The following is a 13,818-nucleotide window of genomic DNA, read 5'->3' on the forward strand; positions in this document are numbered from 1 at the left end:
TCTCTCACTCTGTCAGAGCTGTTTTGGGGCACCCAAGATTAATCAGGAACACTTTAGCCCCACCACTGACTCAGGAAAGCAGCCACAGCCTGGGTGTGACCCCTGCTGCACGCGCTTACCTTCTTGGGAGAGAAGACTCCCACAGTGCCCCCGTCCTCCCGTAGAGCCACACCCATCTCTGCCAGGAGAGCCTCCCTGCAGGGAAAGACAGCAGAGGTGACCACTCAGCCCCACAGGCATGCCTGAGAAGGGAGGCTCAGAGGAAAGCACCCCCAGAGCGGATGTGGACTGCCCCAGAGAGGTTTTCTTCTGCAAAGCAAGCACCGGCAGATGGGCCATGTTTTGCAACCACACTTCTGCCACCTGCCTGGAGGGCTGAAGACCCTGGCCGTAGGCTGAGGCCAGAGACAACCAGTTCTGCTCAGCCCGTTTGGCTTCATCTTCACAGGCTTAAAGGCCTGAAGTTTATTTGTTAATTTCTTTAATTTATATCCTGCCTTTCCTATTGGTTCCAGGCAGCTATTAAGAAGGAGGGACACTTTTTTGTTTGCGCATACGCACACACAGGGGGAATGCCTTGGTAGGACATGGCCAGGACCACAGCACCCACCGGTCCATCCGGATCGCCTCCGTCTTGCGCAGTTTCTCTTCCCATGTTTCGTTGAGCTCAGCGATTATCTTCTCAGTCTCCTACAAGAGCAAGAAGTAACCCAGGGTGAATTCCTCTCGGGCTTACCACCCCGCATTCATTACCAAGTCCTTTCAACCACATATAGAATCACTTGTGAAGAGGAGGGGCTGAGAGGCCGAGCCCCTGCTTGGAGTGCAAATGACCCCTGGCTCAATCCACAGCTGCCAGGAAGGGCCTTTCTCTGCCCTGTCCCCTCCGAGGGGAGGGTCCTGAGCAGGAGGGGCCACGAGAAGGACCGGCTTCCAGGTTGCGGTAGGAGGCAGGTTGCCTGGCCTGCCGTTCTAGAAAGGCCCCCAGAGACATCCCGGGGTGGGTGGGGGTGGCTCTGCCCTCCTGAGAGAACTTCCACTGAGGCTGCTGAGCCACCGAGTTTTGGAGCTTGCAAGAAAGTAGAAAAGGCTCTGATGGTGCTGATGAAGAACTTCCTCTGTTACCAAGGCAAACCACTGAGCTCCGTAGCACCTGCCTCGGCCAGCAGAGGTTCTCCGAGACAGCCTCTCTCTCTGCCAGAGCCCCTCTAACTGGAGAGGGCAGAGGGACTGTGTCCGAGATTCCGCAGACTCCAGCTGGTAGAGTCGTAGTAGCAATGATTTCATCCCCGGTCCAAGGAGACACCTGTAAGCTATGTTATCCTTTGCTTGCAGTTTTAGTTTTTAGCTAATGTAATCAGAGAAAGTTTTTGGGAAAGTTTGGGAAAGTTTCAAAAGGTTATTTTAATGAGATAGCTTCTGGTCTTTTATCTAGCTATTTCAGATATGGATTGATCATGTGATAAAGTGAACAAATGTGTTTATGCTGACTTGCTTATTATGATAGCCAACCAGGTACTTAGCAATAGTCACATGATTGTGATAAGTGACTTCAAAGATTGATCAGATAGATATGTTTTGCTATAACTATGCATGAGTTTGAGGACCAAATTAGATTTCCTTGGACTGAAGCTCAGAAACTGAAGGACCCTTGCTTGGTAATGTATTAGGATCCTTCTGGCTTAATTGATATTCCTTAAAAACAATAAATAAGAGATTAAATTCTGATTTATTCTAACAGACAACTAGTTTTAATATGAATTAAAATAATGTTAGGAGAATTGATTATACTTGCCTGCTTAATTACATTTTGTATAAGTTCAATAATATTAGTACTATATTTTATACTGTCTTGTTTATTAAAAAAACCTTTCCTTTTATTAATAAAGTTTAAAAAATTCAAACAGGTGTCAATTCATTTGCTAGTTACCTAAATAAAAAACCAAAAACCTATGTCCCAAAAAAAAATTGTATTATCAAAAAAGTTAAATAAAGTATAAACCTTTTCTAATTTAATAAAACAAGAAAAATTATAATACTGTAAATAGCAGCCAAAAGCAAAGCCTTAAGTTATTTTCAGTTCACAGCTCTCTAAAGTTGCAAGCAAAAACCTTAATCGCTACAGTAGAGAAGCGCCAGACAGAAGGTTTTCCTCTGGCATTCTCAGAACACAAGCAGGGACTCCAGTCCAGTCAGAAGCTCGTGGGGCACCTACCAAAGGGTAGCCTCCACTTTGGGAAACGAGGTCAACCATCGTCCCCTCATCTCCGTGCGGGCCACTTCTCAATGCACGGAGCCTTCTGCACTCCTCCTTTTCCAAGAGAGGGATGTGTGTGGGGTGTTCTCATGGCTCTCCAGGACAACCAGCCTCTGGGCGCTGCACTCGATGGCTTCCAGCCCTCCCACCCCCTCAGAAGGTCTCACCTGCAGCCTCTCCATGGCCTCCTCAGTGCAGATAATCTCGTCCTCCGCGCAGGAGTAGGGCTCCGATTCCCCATTGAGGGCAAGGGGCGATTCAGCCATGGGTGCAAAAGGGGAGGTGGGAATGCTGGATCCACCTCCCGGGTCATCGGGCTTCGAACCTGAAATGCACACTGAGTCCAAAGCTGCACCCTCCTCCCATCCGACCAGCGGTGGGAAGAAGGTACTTCCTCAAGGAAACCAAACCCAACATCTCCCACACTGGGGGGGAGAAGCGGGGGGAGAGATCTCCCCGGTCTTTGGCCTCTGCTTGCAAGAATCTAATAGGGGCTTAATTTGGGGCTCTTTAATTAATTTAGAACACTTATTAGCTATCTTTCTAATGGGTGGCACTCAAGGCAGTTTACAGTATAAATAAAGCGACAATTATACAACGCAAGAAAGACAACAGTTTAAAATCTCAATTAGGACTACTTCCAATGAATAAAAACAAAATTAGTCAAATGTAGTCCAAAATAAAACCATCTTCAGCTAACTCCTGAAGATCCAAAGTGGGGGGGGGGGGGCTTGGCACACCTCCCTGGGGAGGTTGTTCCATAATTACGGGGCTGACACTGAAAAGGCCCTCTCTCTTTTGCCCACCAGTTCCCTCTCAGCCCTGGGCCATACAAAGCAAGAAGAGAGTGCTTCTAAGCATGCACCGAGCCTGCCCCATTGTCGCCACTCGTACCAGCAAAGGTGGCAGCTGATAAGCCCTGGGCACAAAGGAGGTCCCGCAGTCTGGCCACTTCCTCCTTGAGCTCGCGGATGAGCCGGGCGTTGGGATCCTCATTGATGACCGCGTTGCAGCGGATCTGCTTGGCGCGGTCGGCGTAACTGCGAGAGAAGATGGCCCAGGGAAGAGGTGTAAGAGACAAGGATGCTCAATGAAAAGCCAGGTCACCAGCCCCCAGCTCAGGGCGATCTATTCTTGATGCCCACTGTCTCCCCTTCTCCAGGCTCACCGGAGGGTGCTCAGCGTCTCCTCATAGTTAATGTCAGCTGGGCTAAGGGCAGCGATCATGGCCGTGCGGGAATTGCCTCCTGAGCAGCAGACAAGACAAGAGGCGGAAGAAATGACCGGAAGCTGCCTTATAGTGAATCAGACAGTTTGTTTATTGAGGCCCATACTGTCTAGTCAGACTGGCAGCTGCTCTCTAGCTCAACACCCCCCACCCTGCATTTCCAGTCTCCGCCTCAATCCAAATTGCCTCCAGCCCACTCACCCAAGTTCTCTTTCAGCAGCCATGTGAGCACCGAGTCCCGGTAGGGGATGAATTCAGACTTCTTTTTCTTGTTGCTTTGCTGGCAGATCAAAGGGGGGAGAGATGAGCCGACAGTCAAGGGCCCTACCCCTGCTCACCACCCAGCTAAGCTGGAAAGGACTGGCAGAAAGGAGTGGGAGGGAGATACACAAAACGCCCCCACCTCTATTTCAAACACTTCTGACCCACCAACTAGTGACAACTTCTAGAGGAGCTCTACGAGAAATTATGAGCCCTCCTTCCCGCAGAAATGCTTTTCCGTGGCATTCCTCCGGACTGTGGACAGTTTTGTGCCTGGGGGAGCTGTCGTGCCCCCACCCCTTTCCTTAAGCTTTTTGTGAGGCCCAACATCACAGTTCTGCCCCTGAACCTGCAGCGCCTTCTGCCCAAGTAAGCTAGGAGGAACCTGGAATTCTGTCAAGTGGCCTAGTGGCTTGCCAAAGGGCACTGCTTACCATCTCTGCCAGCGCTGAGATGACTTTGCCTAGGGTGGTCAGGGATTTGTTAATATTGGCACCTTCCTGGAAAAAAAGGGGGGATTACAGTTCACCTGCCCCATATACAGGCAGACACCTCTCCACTGCCCCCCAGCATGGCAACCTTTGATTCTGCAGGTGTATGCTCACCTTCAACCGCATGCCTTTTGCTCCAGACGAATCTGCCCGTTCGCTCCCCGCCAGGTCGACCAGGCTGATCTTGCTGACCTGGAAGACGGAGGGGGGGGGGGAAGACAGCCCTTCCCCTGTTGTATGATACAATGTCTAGCCAGGATCAGGACCCACTTTCCCCCTCTGGGCACCAGCAGATGGAGTGTCCTTCTGCACAGCTCAGGAGTGAAACACAGTGGAACACAAGGCCTGCCAGCAGGAGCCAGTGTGGCCAGTCAAAACCCGCTCGCAAGCCACTAGGCAGATGGGAGACCCCAGTTCAAACCCCCCACTCTGCCATGGAAGCATGCTGGGTAATCTTGGGCTAGTCACTCTCTCTCAGCCTAACCTTCCTCGCAGGGCTGTTGAGAGGATAAAATGGGGTGGGATAACCATGTGCACCGTCCTGAGCTCCTTAGAGGAAGGACAGGATTGTTCACTTATTTAAACACATTTCCCGCGTATTTCCTCCGAAGCACTCAGGACAGCAAGGAAGGCTTTTTTCCTTCTCCCACTTTATCCTTACAATGTTCCTGCAAGGTAGGTCAGGCTCAGAGAAAACATCTGGCCCTAGGTCACCCAGCAGGCTTCATGCCCAAGCAGGAACTTGAACCCAAGCCTCCCAGATCCTAGCCCAACACTCAAACCGCTACACCTGTCCATCTAGCGCATAAACATGTCCAACACAGACTACGAGCCCACCACTGGCAGGAGACCTCAGGACCAGAGACAGATTTGAGGCTTGCCCGTTAAAACCCGCTCTCAAGCCACCACCCCTGACTCTCTTTGGGTTTCTCTGGGAGCTCCCGGAATGGAGTGCCACAGCCTGCCCAGGAGCAGGGGGCAATAGCCAATGTGGGGGCAATAGCCAATGCAGTGTCTGTCAAAGAGCTCCAACCAGCCTCCACCAGTTAGGCTGCTTTGGTTTGGTCAAAAAGCTTCCCAAAAAGACAAAAATTAAACTCCAGGCTTTCACCCCAAGTTCAATGAGTAGCTGCCACCAACTCTGGATCAAAAGTTAAGCCTCCAGGCAAGAGGTCCAGAGTAACCCCTGCCAAGCTCCAAATTCCGTGTGACACTTTTCCTGCCAGGCTGAGACCTAGCCAGGACTGTTCACACTTCCCAAAACTGTCTTAGGTTTTTGGTAGGTGGTTTTCACACACACACAAGGCACTTAAATTTAGGCTTGAAATCCCAGAGTCATAGACACAGCCAATTTAAAAGGCTAATGATTTATTTTAGAAGATTTATCCTGGTTACAGGAAAAGAAAAGTCATGAAGTTTTAAGCAAGAAAATAACAAAATGATTTAGCATAGCTAACTCATACAATATTTCAGTTTCTAGTATTCAAGAGGTTTGGCAAGGCTTCTCAAAAGCAATGTTCCAATAGTTACCAGTTTCAAGAGTTCTTTCAGCATCCAAGAGTTTCAAATGGTTGTCCAAAGGTTTCTCCAAAAGGTCAGCTTGACCACAGTTTTCCCCTCAAGAGCCAAAATCAAATGGGTTGTGATGCCGCCTGCACAGCCTTCTTGCTGTGCCCCCAACGAGCATAATTAGGCTCAGAACTGATCTGGTTTTATGATCGTGAGCTCAAGCGCCAATGAGAAAATGAAAGTAATTTAATGGTTGATTAATTGCTTGGTCAGAATGCTGACTCACTAATTGACGTGTTCAGGTGATGAAGCCTGCAGAACTCCCTGCACCTGGACATCGTCATGATGGCTGACCGATTAGTTACCGTGACGACGCACAGCCTTGCATTCCAGAAAGGGGAGAGAAAGGTTTAACGAGAAGCAGCTGGTTGCCTATCTTGTTCCCCCCCAGAAGCAGCTTTCAAAATGGAACTATTTTGCTGTTCTAACTTCCCAATAGCACAAAACTCATAGGCCTCCAGGCCTGAACCAAGGAAATAATGAAACCCAAGAAATTGAGGGACCTCAACTTCTTGACAGTGTCCAGTTTGGAGATGTGCTTGTTCCTCCCCACAGGGCAGCGCGTGGCTCTCCCTCCCCACCACTGCCACGGCCCCTCACCTTCTCGGTGTCCAGGTCCGTGAGCTCGTCGTGGCGGTGCTGCGTGAAGACGATGGTGAACACAGCGTGGGAGCGGCTGCTCGTCTCGTTCATGTTGGTGGCTGCCACAGTCCTGGAAGAAGGCGTGGGCACACGTTGGCATGAGGGACACCCCTAGCCCCATCTAGGCATGGGTGGCTTCTGCGTCACAGTGGCATCACGTACAAGGACAGTTTTGTGGGTCAGCCTCCTCCAAATGTAGGAATAAGGGAGGAAAGGGGGCTAGCTCACCCCTACACTTGCTGCCAATCTTGAGAGCCCCAAATGGAAGCCCCCAGCAACACCAGGACTCCTGGGTCCCTAAGCCAGCAAAGGAACGAACCTTGCTTTATTGCCGCAGTCCATGAGGTCAGCGATATCTTCAAAGGAGGTGACCGCAAGCTTAGAGAGGTCTTCCACATAAGGCCCCATGATGGGGTGCTCCCGCACACGCAGATTCCCACGGCTCTTGGGGTTTAGGAGGTCCCGGACACGCTCACAGTAGATTTCCATGTAGCTCACCTGGGACAAAGGCAGGCCGGGGAGAGAAAGTGACAGAAGGGACACTCCGCAAACATGTGGGGCTGAGAACGAGAGGAGGGGATGGGGCCAGCACTCACCTCCACGGAGTAGGAGAGGTTGGGGCATTTGTTCTCATTCACGCGGGCAAACAGATCTTCGCAGAGCTACAGAGAGAGAGAGCAGAACAGACTAGGCGGAGGGCCAAAGGCAGGACTGACTGCACCCAGGAGAGCTGGCAGGGGGGCAAAGCTCAAAGCAAGCAGGAAGAGAGAGGTCCGCTGCCCTCCGAGAGAATGGACAGATCACTCCCCCCCCCCCATCAGTCCAGTCAACTTGGGCCACAATGAGCAGAGCAGGGGCTTGATGCCAGAGGGACAGCCAGCCTCGTCTGGGGCAGCAAAAATAATCTTCCTGGCTCCGTAAAGACTGGTAGGCTTGGATTCTAGCCTCGGCTTTCAGGGACCCTGATCCTAGGCTAGGACAAAAACTTGGTAGCCTTTAAGTAGCTGCGAGACTCCGCTTTACATTTTGAGAGCACACGTGCACCTCAGGAAGGCACCCGCTAAGCCAAACCAGGACGGAGGACGTCTCCCCAGGAGGCCAAGAGCCTCTAGAGTCAGCAGCACAGTTGCCCTGTCCAGAAAGGAGACCCCTCTTCCCCCACTGGTCCCTGACAGAAGCCCAAAATCAATCTCCCCCCCCACCACACTTTGTGGTTTGAAACAAGTAGCCAAGTGCTGGATGAGGCGGGGCATCCCTTCTGACCAGGGGATAGCAGCCCTCCGGCTCCCTTGCCAGCACCTGCCCCCTCCCCCCTCGTACCTGAGGTATGATGCCTTGGTGGCCGGACTCCTGCTTGCCCATCATGGTGTAAGACTTGCCGGCCCCTGTCTGGCCGTAGGCAAAGATGCAAACATTGTAGCCCTCGAAGGCGTGAAGCAGCATCTCCTCTCCAATGTCCTTGTAGACTTGCCATTGAGAAGCAAAACTGGGATCCTCCTCCTGGGGGAGAAAGGCCATCATTGCCGGGGGGGGCATGGGGGGCTGCAGCTGTCATTTCCCCTTCTCCGCCAAGGCCACGTTCAGTTAACAGACCCCGCCCTTCCCCAGTTCAGCTGCCGTGCTGGTGAGACCTTCCGGGCCTTGGCCTGACACTGCTTTATAACCACCACCACCACCCTGCATCTCCCCCGCCCCCCTGTCCAGCCCAGCCCCACTCACAGAAGTATGAGACCAGTAGGAATAATCAAAGGTGAAATTCTTGGGGGCATCTTTTGCCTGCTTGGGATTGGTGATACCTGCAGAGAGGAGAGGAAAATGAACAATGAGCATGAAGCGGTCCAGAGGAAAAGAGACGACTGTGCAGCTTGCCCTCCCATAACAGTTTCAAGAATGGCAAAGCATCTTGCGCGCAAAAAGAGGAGGAGTGATTATGAGAGACAGAGAGATCCACGGTGCCCATAAAACGGTACTGCAATTACCTGTAACTGTTGTTCACGGAGTTGTCTTCTAGGCAGGCACACACCTGGCCTGCTCGTGCGCAGCCCCAATGTGGGACTGCACAGAAGACGGAAGGTGAACAGCAGCATGGTGGGACGATGGATCTCCCAAGCAGAGCATTAACTGCCAACCTAGGTTAACTCACTGGGTAAATAGTGGGGCTGGGACAGACGTGCCCACTCCCCCTTTCCCGTGCCAAGCTTTAGGAGGAAGCACTTGTGGTTTCCCTTTCCAGACTGTGGTATTTTATGCTTCACCAGAGAAGCCATAGCAGAGTTTCCTATTAGCAACCAACCAACGCCAAAGAGAGTGCTCCAAAGTCAGCCAGAAGACTGTGGCAAGACTCACACACGAGGCTGCCTTCTCCCAAGTCGGAAACACGCACACACACACGTCTCATACATTCAGGCTAGCCTACTCCGGCAAGAAGCAGCTCTCCAGGGTCTCAGGCTGGGATCTTTCACATCAGCGGTGCCCCGATCCTTTCCACTGCAGGTGCCAGGGATTAAACCAGGGGCTGCTCTCAAGGACCCAGTCCGCAACACGCAGGGCCTCTTCTCCTGCTGCCCCGGATTTATAGAAGGGCAGGAAGGGGCAGGGCGGGCAGGCACCTACCCTTGGGGCCTCCTTCCACAAGGCAGGATTATTTATCCCTTCTAGATCCCTATGCGTTTCGCATACAGTTTCGTCAGGGGATCTTCTGCAGAAGATCACCTGAGTCCTCCAGGCCAGGCCAGCTCTTCCCTGCACTCTTCAGGTTCCCTGCAAACCCTCCTGAAACAGCTCAAGCTGAAAACTCACACAGAGGCCCACTCTGCAAGGAGCTGGCGGGCGCTCTATACAGGGCAGGCAGTCCACAATCCCTCTCGTCTACGAGGACAGGCAGCACACCAGGGGTTAATCTGTGGGTTTCCCCCACACCCCCAGCTCGTACAGAAGGGATGCTTTTCATCAGGAGACACGCGTCCCATTCATGCAGGATTGGGCAGGCAGCCAAAAGCTGTGGAACCAGACGGCAAAGCATTGGCTGGCAAACCCCTGGCAGCGCTGAGGCGGGTTCTTCCTGGATAGAAGCTGCAAAGTCAGGCTGGAGGGTGGGCTTGGAGCAGCTTGGCCCAAACCGCCTTTCCATCCCTCCCCACTAGGAAGCCACATCTGGGTCACATGAAAGCCAATCCACACCGCCATGTGCAGGTCACTGGGGTGCAGCCTCACTCAGCAGCACACAGGGGCCCGGGCAGGGTCGTGCTGCCTCCTCTGGGGTGCAGCCAACAACCTTCTTGCTCGCAGACCCACTGGGTGCAGAGAACCCGGTCAGAATCAGGGCACTGCCATTAACCATGTCAGAGCAGGCCGGGTCCAAATGCCCTCTCAGCCAAGGAAGCTCACTGGGTGACCTGGGCCCGGTCACTCGCTTGCAGCCTCACACACTCCTCAGGGTTGGTGTGAGGATAAAGTGGAGGAGGGAGAACCACGTACATCACCCGGAGGTCCTCTGATGATAAAAATGTGACAGACGGATGCGTCAAACAGTGAGTAGAGACCTGCTCAGAATGGGTGACCCTGCAAATACTTCCAAGCTCGTATCTTCCGGGCCCAATTCCAGACGATGCCTCAGAAGGCCCAGAACAACGGACACACACCCCACCTTCATGTCATCGCAATCTTCGCAGCCCTCAGAAAAGAGAAGTGGAGGTTGACGCACTTGGGAGTCAGATCAGAGTCTCTTCAAGAAAAAGGTCTTCCCAGGTGAGGCACTGTGTGGGTCCAACCCCTCCCTAGAGTCTTTCCCCTGGAAACCAGCGCACCCCTTTTTCCAACCGCAAGTCCACATACATGACGAGGATTGTTGCCTTTGTACTTCACTGGCTGTACCACGATAATGGTCTTTGACTACTTCCTCCGTGAGATAGAATCTGGTCTCTATTTGGAAACACATATCTACCTAACTGAAAAACTAGCTAACACAGGGCAGGGAGGAAAAGCTGCGTTCCAATCCACACACATCTTTAATTCTGCAAAAGCCACGGAGCTAGGTCCCACAGAGCTGTTCCGCTAATGGGTGCACATCCCCTTTGCTCCAAGAGCTTCCCCCTGGTGTGAGAAAAAGGCTCGGGTGTGGAAATGTTTCCCAAAAGCACAGCATGAGAAAAGCCCAGCCATGGAGGCTCAGCCAAACCCTTCCAAGAGGGCTACTTTTGGTGGTTGGTGCTGGCAGATGGGAGGCTTAGGGCTGCCAACTCCAGGTTGGGAAATTCCTGGAGATTTGAGGGTGGGGCCTTGGGAGGGCAGAGTCTGGGGAAGGGAGGGACTTCAGAGGGGTATACAAATAGAGTCCACCCTCCAAAACAGCCATTTGCTCCAGAGGAACTGAGTAGTCCAGAGAGCAGTTGCAATTCTGTGAGATCTCCAGGCCCCACCTGGAGGTTGGCAACCCCTAGGTGTGACTTTGGCCTTACTGATGGTGGAAGGTGTCAGAAGAGAAAGACAAACACAGCCGCACCCTCAAGCCTTCGAGGAAAACGGCAGCTTCCCAGGCCCATGCTGCAGGGAAGGGGAAAACATTCCAGGCATAGCGCCCATAGTTGCAGGTTTGGGGCGGATACAATCTGGGATGATGCATTTGGAAGGAGGTGGGGGGTTGAGACGTCCCTTCCTGACTCCAGGAGCCTCAGCGAGTGCTGTGGGAAAGGGCTGCACCCCCTGCAAAGGCCTCTCCGGCGGCTGCAGTGCTAAATATAGAAGAGGACAAACAACCCGAGAGCTGGCGAGGCGGCCCAGCTCTCCTTCCACAGCCACCCCAGCAAGATGTGTGTGTGTGTGTGTGGGGGGGGGTTACAAGAACTGAGGTAGGGGTGGGAGGAAGGACAGAGATCAGTCCCAAGCCTTTCTCTGGTAGAGGATCCCCTGAAAGCTACACCTCCACTGAAGGAGGGATGAGATTTTAGAGAGAAAGTTGTTCATATGCATACCGTTTTGCAGGCTTTGAAGCAGAACAAGTTTTTTTTGGGGGGAGGGGCACATTGACACAAAACCACCGGGACTCTGACAGTCACCAAATCCACCCCTCCCCACAGCTCCCATTACCAGGCAGCAAGATTAATTCAACTTAACTGCACGCTCACAGATGTTATTGTAGGCCTGTTTTGATAAGCTGTAAAATCTGCGCAGCCAGGAGCACAGCCAAGGCCAGAGCCCCCTGTCGCAACTTCCTCCCAGAGTGTCTCTAGGACACACTTTGGAACACAAGTCCGAGGGCTCCATGAAGTCAGCATGCAGGCTCACCAACTCTTTTCCTTGCAAGAGGACTCCCCATCTCCAGTTTAGGTGTTCCCCCATTTTATCTCCCTCTCCTCACTAAAAAAAAACATCTGGGGATAGATCACGATGGGTAGCCGTGTTTGTCTGTCACTAGCAATAGAAAACAGCCAGAGTCCAGTAGCACCTTAAAGACTAACAAAATTTCTGGCAGGGTGTGAACTTCCGTGAGCCACAGCTCCCTTCTTCAGATACAGCTAAAACGTGAGTGCATCCACCCTTAAATAGAGACAAGTGATTTAGACACACAATGGCAGTGTAAACTCAAAAGCAAGTAAATGGCATTAGCAGGCATGATTGGATTAGGTGTGATATGCAGAGGGGTAGTAAAAAGGTAAAGGTAAAGGTCCCCTGTGCAAGCACCAGGTCATTCTTGACCCATGGGGTGACGTCACATCCCGACGTTTACTAGGCAGACTTTGTTTATGGGGTGGTTTGCCAGTGCCTTCCCCAGTCATCTTCCCTTTACCCCCAGCAAGCTGGGTACTCATTTTACTGACCTCGGAAGATGGAAGGCTGAGTCAACCTTGAGCCGGCTACCTGAAACCAACTTCCGTCGGGATCAAACTCAGGTCGTGAGCAGAGCTTGGACTGCAGTACTGCAGCTTACCACTCTGTGCCACAGGGCTCTTAAGAGGGGTAGTAGGCGTGGAGAAATCAGCATTGGTAATGAGACAGGCAGAGACAGGCCAGTCTTGAGCTTCATTATGCAAATACACTATGCATTCTCCTGGACTTAATAGAGATCTGGGATTCTTGTCTCATTATCAACGCTGATTCAATGCTGATTTCTCCAAGCCTACTACCACTCTGCATATCACACCTAATCCAATCACGCCTGCTAATGCCATTTACTTGATTTTGACATGTACACTGCCATTGTGTATCTAATTCACTTGTCTCTATTTAAGGGTGGATGGACTCACATTCTAGATGTATCTGAAGAAGTGAGCTGTGGCTCACGAAAGCTCACACCCTGCCAGAAATTTTGTTAGTCTTTAAGGTGCTACTGGACTCTGGCTCTTTTCTAAAACCCTCTGGGGCAGAGTTGGTGAAGCAAAAGCTCTCTCCTTTCATGCCAGCATCTGTCTGAAACCAGTCTGCTCCCTGAGCTCTGTGTTTAAACTGGCCCTCAGAGACCCACAGAGAAGGAAGGAAAAGAAAAGCCAGACCATCCTGCAGAACCCAGGGCAGTGGTTCGAGTGCTGGACTAGGAGGCGAGAGACCAAAGTTCAAACCCCCCACTCTTGTGAGCACCGTCCTCATCAGGCAGGCCCTCATGGTCCTGCTAGATCTGCACACTCTCCTCAGAGGGGCAGTGGCTCTCCAGGGCCTCAGGCAGAGGAAAGGTCTTCTCCAACCATCACCGGGGGGTGGGCAGGGGACCTTCCACACGTTTCTCACTGGCTAAGCCACAGCCCTGGTTAGCTCATCAGTGCTGAACAGGCTGCCACATGGGGAAGCTCAGACTGAAATTCCTCTCCTGTCCCTTGGTCCAGCCAGAGACTTAACAGATTTTCAAGACATGCGTCTGTCATGACTCCTTTCATTTGGCATTCCTCCCCTCATACATACATAGACACGCTCATCCACATGGCCAGCCTCGAATCCAAATGAGAACAGACTCGCTTGGGGGAGGTAACTTACAGGTGGTTTTTCCCTGCATCTGGATCACACACTTGGAATCGCGGCTGATTTCGCGGCCGTTGAAAGGCCGCACCCGGACAGCCACTTTGACAGAAGCGCTGGCCATTGTGGGTCGGATTCAGCAGCAGCTCACCATGAGATAACCTGCTGGGGAGGGAGAGACAATACAACAGACAGGTGAAGCATTTCACACTATTTTCCCAGCTCAAGCGACAAACATTTCTGCACTGAGAACCATGAAGCAGAGCTATTCCGAGAGCTTCAGCTTGTGTAATAGGAAGCGCTTAAAATGTTTGCCATGAATGCAAATGACACAAGGGCCCCACTGCAGAAAGCACTCCACCCCAAGCCCGAAGCAAGGCAAGCAGGTCCACCACCTTCACCCTCCCCCTGGGGGACACGGATGT

The 13,818-nt window shown here is 52.1% G+C and overlaps 1 protein-coding gene across 1 annotated transcript; it reads right to left on the reverse strand.

The window, feature by feature from the left end:
- Nucleotides 1-70: 70 nt before the first annotated feature.
- LOC130493149 (kinesin-like protein KIF1C) lies at nt 71-13,550 on the reverse strand (the record flags this gene model as incomplete). Its single annotated transcript, XM_056866870.1, has 14 exons — nt 13,412-13,550; nt 8,168-8,244; nt 7,769-7,948; nt 7,045-7,110; nt 6,768-6,946; nt 6,407-6,518; nt 4,352-4,429; nt 4,181-4,246; nt 3,687-3,765; nt 3,426-3,504; nt 3,152-3,297; nt 2,425-2,582; nt 611-690; nt 71-195 (listed from the first exon to the last, which is right to left on the reverse strand). Coding segments are annotated over exons 1-14 (1,531 nt in total), but the record flags the coding sequence as incomplete, so codon positions are not given.
- Nucleotides 13,551-13,818: the final 268 nt, after the last annotated feature.

Source organism: Euleptes europaea, unplaced genomic scaffold, assembly GCF_029931775.1.
Source record: "Euleptes europaea isolate rEulEur1 unplaced genomic scaffold, rEulEur1.hap1 scaffold_399, whole genome shotgun sequence".
Lineage (NCBI taxonomy): Eukaryota > Metazoa > Chordata > Lepidosauria > Squamata > Sphaerodactylidae > Euleptes > Euleptes europaea.